The sequence below is a fragment of the Bufo bufo genome, chromosome 7 (genome assembly GCF_905171765.1).
Source record: "Bufo bufo chromosome 7, aBufBuf1.1, whole genome shotgun sequence".
In the NCBI taxonomy this organism is placed as follows: Eukaryota; Metazoa; Chordata; class Amphibia; order Anura; family Bufonidae; genus Bufo; species Bufo bufo.
The window spans coordinates 62,789,771-62,803,749 of record NC_053395.1 but is presented as its reverse complement, the minus strand read 5'-3'; the positions used below and the strand labels follow the sequence as shown (position 1 = coordinate 62,803,749).

The 13,979-nt window shown below is 44.2% G+C and overlaps 1 protein-coding gene across 3 annotated transcripts in view; it reads right to left on the bottom strand.

Moving 5' to 3' along the window:
* Positions 1-342: 342 nt before the first annotated feature.
* Positions 343-13,979, bottom strand: part of LITAF (lipopolysaccharide induced TNF factor) — a 31,297-nt gene continuing 17,660 nt past the window's right edge. Inside the window, exons 2-5 of one of the 3 annotated variants that reach the window (XM_040439346.1) lie at positions 5,433-5,574; positions 5,304-5,390; positions 2,207-2,363; positions 343-1,254 (exon numbers count right to left, since the gene is read on the bottom strand). In XM_040439346.1, the coding sequence (XP_040295280.1) occupies positions 1,146-1,254; positions 2,207-2,363; positions 5,304-5,390; positions 5,433-5,568 (489 nt within the window). In that variant the 5' untranslated portion in view covers positions 5,569-5,574 and the 3' untranslated portion in view covers positions 343-1,145. Of the gene's footprint in view, positions 1,255-2,206; positions 2,364-5,303; positions 5,575-13,979 lie in introns of all 3 variants that reach the window. The other 2 variants (XM_040439344.1, XM_040439345.1) reach the window with 2 other exon arrangements.

Genomic DNA, 13,979 nt, shown 5'->3' with positions numbered 1-13,979 from the left:
ATGCACCATTTTCTATATTTCATAAGGTATTCTCCCTTGTTTGTCAAGTCTTTTGTGCTGTCCATAAGATGGCCGCTGATGGAGGGTCATGTGACCAGACAAATCACCTCCATGTGATGTCTTCTCCATTCAAATACACTGCACTTACACTAAACTCTCAACAGAACAAGTGCAGATGGCAGGTGCAGTGCATTTGAACAGAAGAGACATCACATGGAGGTGATTTGTCTGGTCACATGACCCTCCATCAGCGGCCATCTTATGGACAGGACCTCTGTGTGGATAGCCCAAAAGACTTGGCAAACAAGGGAGGATACCTTATGAAATATAGAAAATGGTGCATAATTTCAACAAAGACTATATCAGTAAGTGGCATATAATAATCATACAAAACACATTGGTCAACAATAACCAGAAGGTGGCCAACCCCTTTAATGTCATACTGAGGGTCACCTAGACTATTTCAATGAGGGCAATATTGCCAATATTCTTACATTGACCTGGACGGTGTATAGCTGAAGCCTGACAGTATAAACTGATGTGGGGGAGATAACCACCATGAACTGCCACAATGAAGAAACCATGCTAGAACAGAGTGGTTATGTGCTTTGTCAGTGGTAGAACAGGACATACATTTGGTGTAATAATGTATATTCCACAGTACAACAAACGTTACAGCTGAATACGTGATACAGCTGTCGATGAGTAAAAGTTCCATAATAAAGTATCCCATGAAGCGAGTGTATGCTGTGGTCCTGATCTCCGCTATGGCAGCACTTGGCTCTTCAGCAGCCGTAGTCAGGGTGCTCTTCTGACTTCTTGTATCTTCTAAGGCCTGTGCAGTTTAAGTACTTCAGTATCTAAAACAAGGTCTAGGTCCTCTTGGAGGACACCTGGTGGTGTGTAAGACTATGAAGGATAAAGAAAAGGTTTTCCATAGTATGAGAAAGCTGAATATAGTCACCTGCCATATACAGACCCAGGGCAGCTCCCATGAGTTCCAGATGTTGGGTCCAAACAACACATATAGTTCCAAATAAAATAAACAGAAGGTATGTCAACGTGTGCGTCACTATATACAGGCTAAAACCTGCATAGTTCTAGATATAAAAATGTAAAATAGGCAATCTTCTAAGAAGTCTTGCTCAAATCCGTTTGTAGGAGCCGATTAAAGCCTGGCAGTTGGAGCAGTAATGATCCACATCTTTCAAAGAATCAATACAGAAAGGGATGAGGCAGCAACCAAATCCACACCTGTAAAAATAATGGAAAATGCACACATATCAGTGAAAAGGCAAAGATAAATGACTGTCAAATGAGCAAACGCGATGTAAAGTGATGTTCTGGCACTCTTGTGGAGATGTAATCCAGATCAATCTGATCAGTGGGGTATGACATCTGGGACATCTAAGATACCCAAGGTAATGGGGGGGGGGGGATGTGGATACTGCGGGGGGACCGGCTCATACATGAATACCTTTCTGATATTTAAAATAAAAAGGCTACATTGACACGAATGTCGTTTTTGTCCGCCTCCGAGCTGCATTTTTTTTGCGGCTTGGATGCTGACCAGTTCACTTCAATAAGGCTGCAAAAGATACGGACACAACTCTGTGCTGTCCGTTCCGTGGCCCGCAAAAAAAAAAAAAAAAGAGAATACAACATGTCCTGTTCTTCTCCGATTTGCAGACAAGAATAGGCATTTCTATAATGGGCCGCCCATTCCGTTTAGCAAATTGCAGAACGCACACAGGCGGCATCCGTGTTTTGCGGGTCCGCAATTTGTGGCACGGGCGTGTGAATGTAGCCTAACAAGCACTTTTTACCTTACGTGTCACCCCTATTCCCAGTGTTACAGTCTGTCACTAGGTCATGTCTCATTTTATCTGTTTATTCCTATAAAGGTTAGTCTCACAGAACAAGCAGAATTATCATTTTAATGTATTCATCGTTAAAAAGATTATGTAAATGGGGTAAAGCTAAAAATTCCTGCCAACATGCACAGCATATTACAAGGCTGAATTAATAAGCAAGTGTCTAACAATTTAACCCTTTCAGCCCCGGGGCGATTTTCCGTTTTTTACTCCCATAACATTTATTTTTTTCATTCACATAGCGGTGAGGGGAGGTGCAGTTTCTGGAAGAAAGCAGCCAGGTTTTTCTAACCCTACATTTCATAACGCATCAAGAAATCGACTGAACTCACCCGAGAATACACAATCCGCCACAAGATAACCAAGCCAAAGCTCCAGACGTATGGTCAATGCGCGTGGTCGTTAAGGTGTTACAGCGTGGACAGCAAATTTGGACGGGACGATCATGGAATCTGACCGGCTGCTGAACGTACACAGTCTGAACTGTAACTGAAATACATAGAGATACGTTAGATACAAGCCTACAGTCACAAATCATGAATTAGCAGTATATTTTGTCCGCTGCAGTTTTTGCAATGAAAATTTTTGCAGCGCATTTCACCCTTTATGGATTTCTCTGTGAATATTTAGGCCATGGAAAGAACTACTACACGAGGACCCCCAGTTCAATGGAAATCATACTTGTATAGGAAGTCTACTATGATAAGGAGTCTGACCTCATCATATATAGGTAAAAGCACAGACTGCAGAAAATCCAGTTTGATAATACACAGAAACCAGTGAGATGTGAAAATCAATATATTACTTACTACAAGCAAATCAGCGCCTGCACCTTGGACAGAACATGAGCAGTAGGTGTACAATACTAAAGACTTTATTGTCTCACACTGTCACCTTTTGGGGTTTTCGGAGAACCCTTCTTCAGGCAGATTGATCCAAAACCCTTCTGCACAAGGGACAAAACTGACTCAAGCAGAGACTTGGCCAAACCAGAGGGACCCATCCGGGAATGGCACTGTTGTAAGGGCAGAGCAGGTCCTGGTTGGCTGTGATGGAGTGATATAATGAATTCCAGTGCGCAAACTACCTATGCCAGGGGTACTCAAGTACTTTTTGTAAAAGGTCCATATACCTGGGTCTGCCTCTGGGTGAAGGTCCGAGGTGCAAAAACATTTTTTTTAAGGAGGGACAACATTGGTGTGTACTGCTCTACGGCTATTTTTTTCCCCTGAAAGATAGCAATACCTTTAATCCCATCCAATGCTCCTAGGGCCCCAACACAATAGGAATATACTTTTAGTGCCACTAATGATGCCCCCTTATACAATATGATGCCTTTTAGCATCCCCCACAGAGTATGATGCCTCCTCGCAGAATATGATGTCCTCTTAGTACCTCCCTTCACAGTATGATGCCCCCTTTAGTGCATGCTCTCACAATACGATACCCCCTTAGTACCTACCCTAACAATATAATGCCCCTTTTAGTGCCTCCTCTCACAGCATGATGCCTTCTTAGTGCCCCCATTATGTATGATGCCCCCTTAGTGCCTCCTCTCAATACAATGCTCCCTTAGTGCCTCCTCTCAATACGATGCCCCCTTAGTGCCTCCTCTCAATACGATGCCTTGCTAAGGCTGCTTTCACACTAGCGGCAGGACGGATCCGACAGGCTGTTCACCCTGACGGATCCGTCCTGCCGCTAGTGTGAAAGTACCCTTAAAAGGGAACCGGTCATCAACTTTATGCTACCCATACTAACAGCAGCATAAAGTAGAGACAGGTGAGGCGATTTCAGCGGTCGGTCATTTAAAAGTTAGAAATAAGTGGTTGCTGAGAACAAACATGACAATCATTGCAGACTGGGCCTGGAAAAGAGTCCTGGCCACCTGAGAAGAGTCCTGGTTATTCATGACTTCCTGCTCTCCTGCCCACCTGCTGATGACTGACAGTCTTCTACCTCGTTTTCTCCCTTTCTATCTAGCAGAGAACTGCCAATCATCAGCAGATGGGTGAAAGAGCAGGAGATTATGAATAGCCGACTCTTAGAAAAAAGTGGCCTAAATGGGTGAAAATGATTCAAACCCAGACACTGTCGTGTCTATAACCGGGTGAGCAATTCCTCCGCATGCGGTCCGCAGACGACAATCCCCAGCAAAAATTGCGTAAAATGGAGGATGCCGGCGCGGACTGCAAGCACCACAAGAACATCTTACACAAAATAATACATTGTGCAGATGAGAAAATATACATACACAATTCACTGCAAAAAATGCACCAAAATGACACTGACACAACTGACAATACTAGCCAATTCCTCAGGCCGATGTTAAAAGCTGAGAACTTTGCCAATATCTTCCAGTCAGGAACATATCGGAGCCCCTCATGCACCACGTCACGGTGTCTCAGCACGCATGGGGTCCTACCACTCAACTGCCCGTGGTGTGTGAACAGGGTATGAACAGTGCAATTAACTCACAGCCAGGCTCTCACATGCCTCCATAGTGGTATCACCAATGCACTGTGAGGTGCACCCACATCAGACCATGTGACACACAAGCTGCCAGGTGCAAGAGAATGGAGGGTGTGCAGTATGATGCCCCCTTAGTGACTCTCCATAATATGATGCCCCCTTAGTGCCTCCTCTGCTGCTCCGATCAGAGGAGTGCCGGAGCTAAGCCTAGACTAGAATGAAGTCACGTTCATCGGTCACGTGGCCTAAGCCCGGCTCAGTCCCATTCAAATGAATGCGGCTGAGCTACACTACCAATTACAGCCGCTGTACAATGTAAGCAGCGTGGTGAGCTGTGAGGAGGTCACGGAGCTCTGGTGAACACCACAGCTTCCTCAAACAGCTGATCTGCGGGGGCCCAGGTGTCAGACCCGCATCGATCGGATACTGAAGACCAATCCTGAGGATAGGTCATTAGTTAACAAAAAATTTTTGAAAAATAAATGTAAAACACTGGCATATTAGAAAGTTGTACATGGCTATGTTGACATCTGCGTCAGGTTCAGTCAGGAGCTTCTGCCGCAGATTCCACCGCTTAGGACAGGAAAAGTTACACTGTATTCAGCTCTATTTTCTTGTCAAATTAGGAGACACCACAGCAGTACCTAATAAACACCATTATAAGTCAATGGGGTCCACCAGTCACTAGTGCCTGTTGTATGAGGGATCCAGCGATGCAGACTGACACCATGGGGCATGTGTGAACATTATTTCTTATTACACACTGATTGCATGTTGTTTGCAGGAGACCTCTTGAAATTGTGAACAAACAACCCCCTCGCACACTGAAACCCCAGAGACTGCATTTTAGCACAGTGTACCATTAACAACATTGACTACATTCCAGAAAACCCAAACTTCTGATACACAAATATAATGGCGGAAAAGAAGATCTATAACCAAATATTGAAAGGGTACCTGGAGCTTGCATAGGCATTGGCATTGGCTGGACCACATAAGGAGGTACAGGGTTAAGAGGTTTGGCTTCCATCCCTGGCTGAGGAGCTGGAGGATACGGCTGAGGAGGATACGGCTGAGGAGGTGGAGGATACGGCTGAGGAGGTGGAGGATACGGCTGAGGAGGATACGGCTGATGGCCATACGTGGCCTCTGCATATGAAGGCGGTGCAGATGGAACCACATATTCACCTGGAATTGGCTGGTAATTCCCTGCCGACTGCATTGTGCTCTGCAACACATGGAAGAAAAAACATTTCATTCATGAAGGAAAACATAAGGCAGAATTGCTTCAGATTTATTCTACATTTCTACAGCATAAAATTAATAAAAAATTCACACTGGATGTTCTACTGATTAATTAGATCATTTTAACTCAATGAAACATATATTTTTTATTTTTTTTTACTCGTTTTATTGAAGTTTAACAAGAGGCATGAATCATGACATCAAGAAGCCGTTACAGCCCACGCAGGGGAGTCACAGGCCTCCTATTACACTATCCAAGAGCATGACAAAAAGAGACGATATCTCACATAAGAAACAATCACATCAAAATCGACAGAGAATTGTGTTCCATTACATACTATACAGACACTTATTACGTCCTTACAGAGTATTGCAATCAGGGCTCCCCCTGCACAGAGTACATATGTGTAGAATGCAAGGTCTGAGAAGATGAGCACCACTCTCCCCACACCTTCTGAAATTTCTGCGGGCACTTTCTATGGGCATAAACTACTTTCTCCATAGAGATAGCATGATTTACTAATGCTTTCCACTGAGTGACTGTAGGGGGTCTGTCTGCCATCCATCTCAACGCTACAGGGCCTCCCCTAGAAACACTCTGATGATGCGTCCACAATGCCTCATCTAACACTCCTAGGATGCATATTTTAGGACAGACTGCTATCGGGGCAGGGACCAATACCGACAGGACATTTACAACTCTTTCCCAAAAAGCCTGTAGATGACTACAGCCCCAAATCAAATGCCAGAAATGGGCTCTTTCCTCCTGACATCTGTGGCACCTGCTGCTAGACGATCTCCCCATTCTGTACATGCTAGACGATCTCCCCATTCTGTACAATCTGAGGGGGGATAAATAGCTTCTATGCAGTATGAACAGCTGAGTCTATTATTCACCGATGGAGAGACCTTGGCGGGCACTAACAGAGCTTCTTCCCATTCCTCAGCATCAAGCGTGGGGATGGAAGCTTTCCACTTCGCCTCTACCTCCAGGGGTTGGAGTAGCATGCGGTAAACATATATCTTTAAAGGCTATCACCTGACCCTGGGGACCCACTGATCAGTAGTACAAAGGCGGTCCGAGCTGTGGTCCCCACAGTGATCACACATTGACCACCAATCATGTGGATAGGAGATAACTGCTTATTGCGTGATAACTAGGGATGAGCGAATCAACTTCGGATGAAACATCTGAAGTCGATTCGCAGGAGCTTCGTACAATATTAGAATGTATTGGCTCCGATGAGCCAAAGTTATTGCTTTGCTAAGTCTTGCGAGACTTCGCGCAATAACTTCATAAATGAATTTGTACTGTAAAAAACCATATCCGGAACTCTGGTTCGGTTCCAAGGTACAACTTTGAACCGAACCAGAGTTCGGGAAATGTTTTTTTACAGTACAAATTCATTTATGAAGTTATTGCGCGAAGTCTCGCAAGACTTAGCAAAGCAATAACTTTGGCTCATCGGAGCCAATACATTCTAATATTGTACGGAGCTCCTGCTCTATACAGCATAAGGGTCCATTCACACGTCCGTAGTGTATTGCGGATCCGCAATGCACCCGGTCAGCACCCACATAGAACTGCCTATTCTTGTCCGCTATTGCGGACAAGAATAGGAAAGGTTTTTATTTTTTTCCGGAGCCACGGACCGGACTGTGCGCTGTCCACATCCATTCCTGCCCCATAGAGAATGAATGGGTCCGCACCAGTTCCGGATAATTGCGGAACAGGTGTGGACACATTCTGCGGACATCTGAATGGAGCCTTAGAACGAAGTTTTATGCGAACTGACTTCGGATGTTTCATCCAAAGTCGATTCGCTCATCTCTAGTGATAACACCTTTAAAGAGAAAAAGATCAGGAACCAAAATTAAGCAACTGTACAGATCAAACCTTCAAAAGAAAGTACTCCGGGATTTTTTCTTTGCCTATATAGTGCAGTATAGGCATTATTAAAGATAATATAGAGGCTCTTGTGTATGCCGTGTAAACCGGTTTTATTTGATGTGTAATTTGTGCGTTGGCAGCCATCTTGATTCCTTCTTCCCCTTAGAAATGGTTTTCCTAATGAATCCTACATTTCCCGTCATGCCTTGCTTTACAGAGCGGAGTCCCACCACATCGGATTGCTCTTTGTCCTCATGACTGATCAGTGACCCATAGCTGCTGTCCCATCACACTGCAGGGTCTCCATGTTTTCCTATGTGATGCAGCCTAAGCCTGGCTCTGCCCTGTCATCTCTTACATGCAGGGAGACCATTGTGAAGCTACATCCCATAGAACTACACTGGAGAGTCAGCACACACAGATGGCCTGTGCTTGGTATTGCAGCTCAGCCCCATTCACTTCTATGGGGCAGAGCAGCAACTAGGCCATGTGACTATGTACGGTGACGTCACATGGCCTAGGAAGTAGCCAGGGAGCTCACGGAGCACCCGAAATCTTCTAACAGATGATCAGCGGGGGTCCCTGAGGATAGGTCACCAATATAATTTACCAGATAACCCCTTTAACAGTTTAAAAGGTTATCAGATGATTACTTTTTACCAGGAAAACAAGATGCTCTGCAAAGTAGTATGGCAGACCACAAAAATCTCAGGGGAGCAGAAAGCTGTGTAAAAGGGTTCACTTAATGCAGACTGCCCTAAAACAGGACTATCTTTATCGATCGCCGCCGAGTGTGCATGTTATGTCATACCTAGTCTAAGAGTACCCTGTGCTCGGCTTTTCTGCTGAATACATTATAGATAAAGTCCTGACACTGCGATTGCTGGGGGTGCCCTATGTGCACCCCACAGATGGCAAAGAAACAGGTACAAGGGTCCAGTGTAATAGTTTGGTTTTAAATGCATGGTCTCTCTCCACAGAAGACACGGAAACAGACGAGTGCGCTTACCCATCTGTTTCTATATTTCTCATTCACTTCTATGAAGAGTAATACGGGCAGCAGTTACATCGCTAAGAAGGTTGGAAAGACACGTGCAACAGGATTGATCTGGAGGAAGACAGAACCCCCTCAGATGGATGCCAATTGCCCAATATTAACCTAAAATTGGGAAAACTGTCCCAAAAATGTCACTTTTATTGTAGAGTTTTAAAGGGGTTATCCCATCTTAGACAAAGGGGGCTTATCACTAGGATATGCCCCCATTGTCTGATAGGTGCGGGCCCCACCTCTGGGACCCGCACCTACAAGGAGAGAAGATCCGGGGAGAGTTGTGGCTGGAGGACCCCGTAGCGATATGCCCCCATTGTCTAAGATGGGATAATCCCTTTAATGGGTCTCTGCAGCAAATCTTGTTGGCGCACAACTCAGCTGACACTATTGCATTTTAACCCCTTAGTGACATTAATTTTAGCCTTAACCCCTTCCCGCATCCTCACGTGCATGTACGTGATGGGATCGGGCGGCTGCAGGAGCTGCACCCGCCCGATCCGCAGAACGGGCACAGCTGTTACTGATTTTTGCAAAGTTTTCAAAATTTGTGGTACATTTGCCATTTTTTTTTATAAATAAAAATGAATTTTTTTTTACTCAATTTTACTACTGTCATGAAGTACAATATGTGACGAGAAAACAATCTCAGAATGGCCTGGATAAGTAAAAGCGTTTTAAAGTTATTACCACAAAGTGACATGTCTGATTTGCTAGAAATGGCCTGGTCCTTAAGGTAAAAACTAGCTTGGTCTTGAAGGGGTTAAGGACCAATAATATTTCCCCCCTCTGTGTTCTAGCAGTCATAACTTTTCATTTTTTTTATTTTAAAATGTTTTTTTTTATTTTGCTGGATTAGTTGTAGGTTTTTTAAGAACCATTTTGGAATACGGAGATTATATATTATATATATTGTATTAAATAATGTATTTTATTTTTTAGAGGGAAAGATAAAATAAAACAAAAATTTTTACATTATTTTGTGAAATGTTTGGATGGCGTTTACTGTGTGGTAAAAAAAGAATATAAATTTTATTATCTGGGTCACTACAATGATGATAGTCACATTTCTATATACTTTTACTGTTTTTTCTCTTCACCTGCAGCCTGTCAGCTCTGTAACTGCTCTCTTTCCTCCTCTACACTGAGGGGAGGTTGGGCCTGCTTTATCTGCTCATATTTCTGGTTTTGTACCAGCTAGAGCTTTGTATTGTTTGAAAGCTGACATTCCAAGCTTTCAGACAATACCAGTATGACAGCAATATGTTCAGTACAGGGGAAGATATCACTGATAGAAATCGGGATGCAGTGAATGCAGCTGAAAGTGAAAGTAAAAGCAGGTTTTACCTGGGATTATTCCCGACTCAATTTCTAACAGTTATTTCTCCTCTGTTGCTTGGACTTTAGCCGTCAATCTGGTAAGCTTTCAAACAAGACCAGTTGCATGTTTCTAGCTGGTACCATTCGGGAGAAAGCAGCATCTAAAGCAGGCCCCCCCCTCCAATTTCTGCCCGTGAACAGTTAACTACTTTTCCCACTGCCCGAGCTGGACTCGGGCAAAAAGTTAGGTGGTTAAAGGAGAGAAACATTCCTTCCCCGACTCCAAATCAGAATAAATCCCTGTATCCCATCTCCAAAAATCTAGTACCCATAACCTGCAGCAACCAGACCCAGAGCAGAAACTGGTCAGGAATGGGGAAGTTCATTCCTGATGGCAGCAGTGATCTGTGATGTATAGGGATGAATACAATCGGTCATCCCTATACAGTACAGTACATCCCGGTTTACACAGGGCGATGTGTGCCAACTAATGAGGCTTTCTGGTGCTGTATGAGAGAAGCGCCCATCTGTCAGGTGGCTACACCTTTGCAGAGGCCAATAATCAGAATACCTATTTCTTCCCAATGACCGTCCCAATCTTTGGTCCATCTACATGGGCCCTGGTTCACATCTATTGATAGTGGGTGTGAAAATTCAGCTAGAAAACAGGGACCCCTTTTTCACATTAGTGGGGGTCCCAACAGGACTCCTGATATGCTATAGAACAAATCCAGTCAAAAGCTATTTGCAGACCGCACATGGCCGGCACTATATAGAAAATGCCTATGCTTGTACGCAATTGTGGAAAAGAATAGGAAACACTATTTTTGCGAGGCCGTGGAACAGGACTACGGGTGTGGACAGCACACATTGAAATTAATGAGTCTGCACCTGTTCCACAAAATTGCGAAACGGATGCGGACCCATTCATGCGGTGGTGTAAATGTAGCCTTATTCTGCTGTAGAACAGCTTCCAAGTTCCCAAAACACAGTGGTACCTTGGAACCGAACCAGAGTTCAGGAAATGTTTTTTTACAGTAGAAATCAATTTATGAAGTTATTACCTGAAGTCTCGCAAGACTTCGCAAAGTAATAACTTTGGCTCATCGGAGCCAATACATTCTAATACTGTACAGAGCGCTCGCTCCGTACAGTATTGAAACAAATGTTATGCAAATCTACACTGCTCAAAAAAATAAAGGGAACACTTAAACAACACAATGTAACTCCAAGTCAATCACACTTTCAAATCAAACTGTCCACTTAGGAAGCAACACTGAGTGACAATCAATTTCACATGCTGTTGTGCAAATGGGATAGACAACAGGTGGAAATTATAGGCAATTAGCAAGACACCCCCAATAAAGGAGTGGTTCTGCAGGTGGTGACCTGACCACTTCTCAGTTCCTATGCTTCCTGGCTGATGTTTTGGTCACTTTTGAATGCTGGCAGTGCTTTCACTCTAGTGGTAGCATGAGACGGAGTCTACAACCCACACAAGTGGCTCAGGTAGTGCAGCTTATCCAGGATGGCACATCAATGCGAGCTGTGGCAAGAAGGTTTGCTGTGTCTGTCACCGTAGTGTCTAGAGCATAGAGGCGCTACCAGGAGACAGGCCAGTACATCAGTAGACGTGGAGGAGGCCGTAGGAGGGCAACAACCCAGCAGCAGGACCGCTACCTCCGCCTTTGTGCAAGGAGGAACAGGAGGAGCACTGCCAGAGTGCTGCAAAATGACCTCCAGCAGGCCACAAATGTGCATGTGTCTGCTCAAACGGTCAGAAACAGACTCCATGAGGGTGATATGAGGGCCCGACATCCACAGGTGGGGGTTGTGCTTACAGCCCAACGCCGTGCAGGACGTTTGGCATTTGCCAGAGAACACCAAGATTGGCAAATTCGCCACTGGCGCCCTGTCTCTTCACAGATGAAAGCAGGTTCACACTGAGCACGTGACAGACGTGACAGTCTGGAGACGCCGTGGAGAACGTTCTGCTGCAACATCCTCCAGCATGACCGGTTTGGCATTGGGTCAGTAATGGTGTGGGGTGGCATTTCTTTGGAGGGCCGCAGAGCCCTCCATGTGCTCGCCAGAGGTAGCCTGACTGCCATTAGGTACCGAGATGAGATCCTCAGACCCCTTGTGAGACCATATGCTGGTGCGGTTGGCCCTGGGTTCCTCTTAATGCAAGACAATGCTAGACCTCATATGGCTGGAGTGTGTCAGCAGTTCCTGCAAGACGAAGGCATTGATGCTATGGACTGGCCCGCTCATTCCCCAGACCTGAATCCAATTGAGCACATCTGGAACATCATGTCTCGCTCTATCCACAAACGTCACGTTGCACCACAGACTGTCCAGGAGTAGGCAGATGCGTTGTAGGGAGGTCATACAGGCACGTGGAGGCCACACACACTACTGAGCATCAAAGTTGGATCAGCCTGTAGTGTGTTTTTCCACTTTAATTTTAAATGTGACTCCAAATCCAGACCTCCATGGGTTGAAAAATTTGATTTCCTTTTTTTATTTTTATGTGATTTTGTTGTCAGCACATTCAACTATGTAAAGAACAAAGTATTTCAGAACAATATTTAATTAATTCAGATCTAGGATGTGTTATTTTTGTGTTCCCTTTATTTTTTTGAGCAGTGTACTTCGGATGTTTCATCCGAAGTAGATTCGCTCATCCCTAGTCATCAGTATCTGATCGGGGAGGACCCCTGCTGATCAGCTCTTTGAGAAGGCACTGAGCGCCGCAGCATTGTCTCAGCTCACCAAGCACAGCGCCGTACATTGTATAGTGGCTGTGCTTGGTATTGTAGCTCAGCCACATTCACTTCTACGGGGCTGAGCTGAAACTAGGCCACGTGACCAATGTACATGATGCCACATGTCCTAGGGAAAGCTGAGACAAGGCTGCGGCACTACTGTTAGCCCCAGTGCCTTCTCAAACAGCTGATTAGCGGGGTCCTGGCTGTCAGACCCCCACTGATCAGATACTGATGACCTATCTGGAGGATGGGTCATCAGTATTAAAGTCTTGGAAAAACCCTTTCCTGACATGGCGATTTTCTGTTTTTGTGCTTCTCTCTCCCTGCCTTTTTGGAGCCATTTTTTCATTCAAATATTCATATGAGGGCTTGTTTTTTGTTATTTTAGCAGGACAAGTTGTACTTTCTAATGGCACCATCTTATATTGCATACAATGTGGTAGAAAGCTGGGGGGAAAAAAATTCTAAATGATGTGGAATAGGAAAAAAAAGACAGTTTTATAGGTTTCGTTTTTACAGTTTCCGGTGATAAAACTGACTTGTCCTCTTCATTCTCTGGGTCATTACAGTGATGCCACATTTGTACAGTTTTGCTTGTGTTTTAAAACTGAATAAAAACTTTTGAAAAATATTCATATTCTGACCCCATAACTTGTTTTTCTAGTTATGTCTACAGAGCTGCATGAGGGCTCATTTTTGTGTGGCACTTTAGGAGTGTCTACCACTTTTTGATCACTTCTTAATCAAATGTATTTTGGAAGGTGAAGCAACAAAAAAAAAAGGTGAACTGGCCACTGATTTTTTTTTCCCTGTTACGGCACTATCCTTACGGGATAAATATGTTTATATTTTAATAGTTCAGGAATTTTGGACGTGGCAATGCCCATGATGTTTACGTTTTTGTTTATTTTTATTCTGGGGAAAAGGGGCGATTTGAACACACACTAATATATATATATATATATATATATATATATATATATATATATTATTTTTTTCATCTTTTTTAAAACTTTTATTTTTAGGCCCCCAAGGGTACCTTTAACATGCCATCATTTCTATAGAGTAATGGGATTTCATGGATTACTGAATAGAAAATGTAGTATATTCTATCATGTACCTTTCTAATAACATTTTTGTGGGTGACCATGAGGAGACATGAATTAGGAGAGCTCCACTGTTGTAGTGCCTAGGTCTGAACAGCTTCCCAGAAAGCAGAGCGTCAGACAAATGTTAATCTCCAGCAGACAAGACGCAGAGCTGTTTGCTTCCCATTTGTCCTCCCCATTAGAAATGATTTCGGACAGGACACAACAGGGGGGCTGCTTTGCTTACAAGGCAGATGTTTACACTGGCAA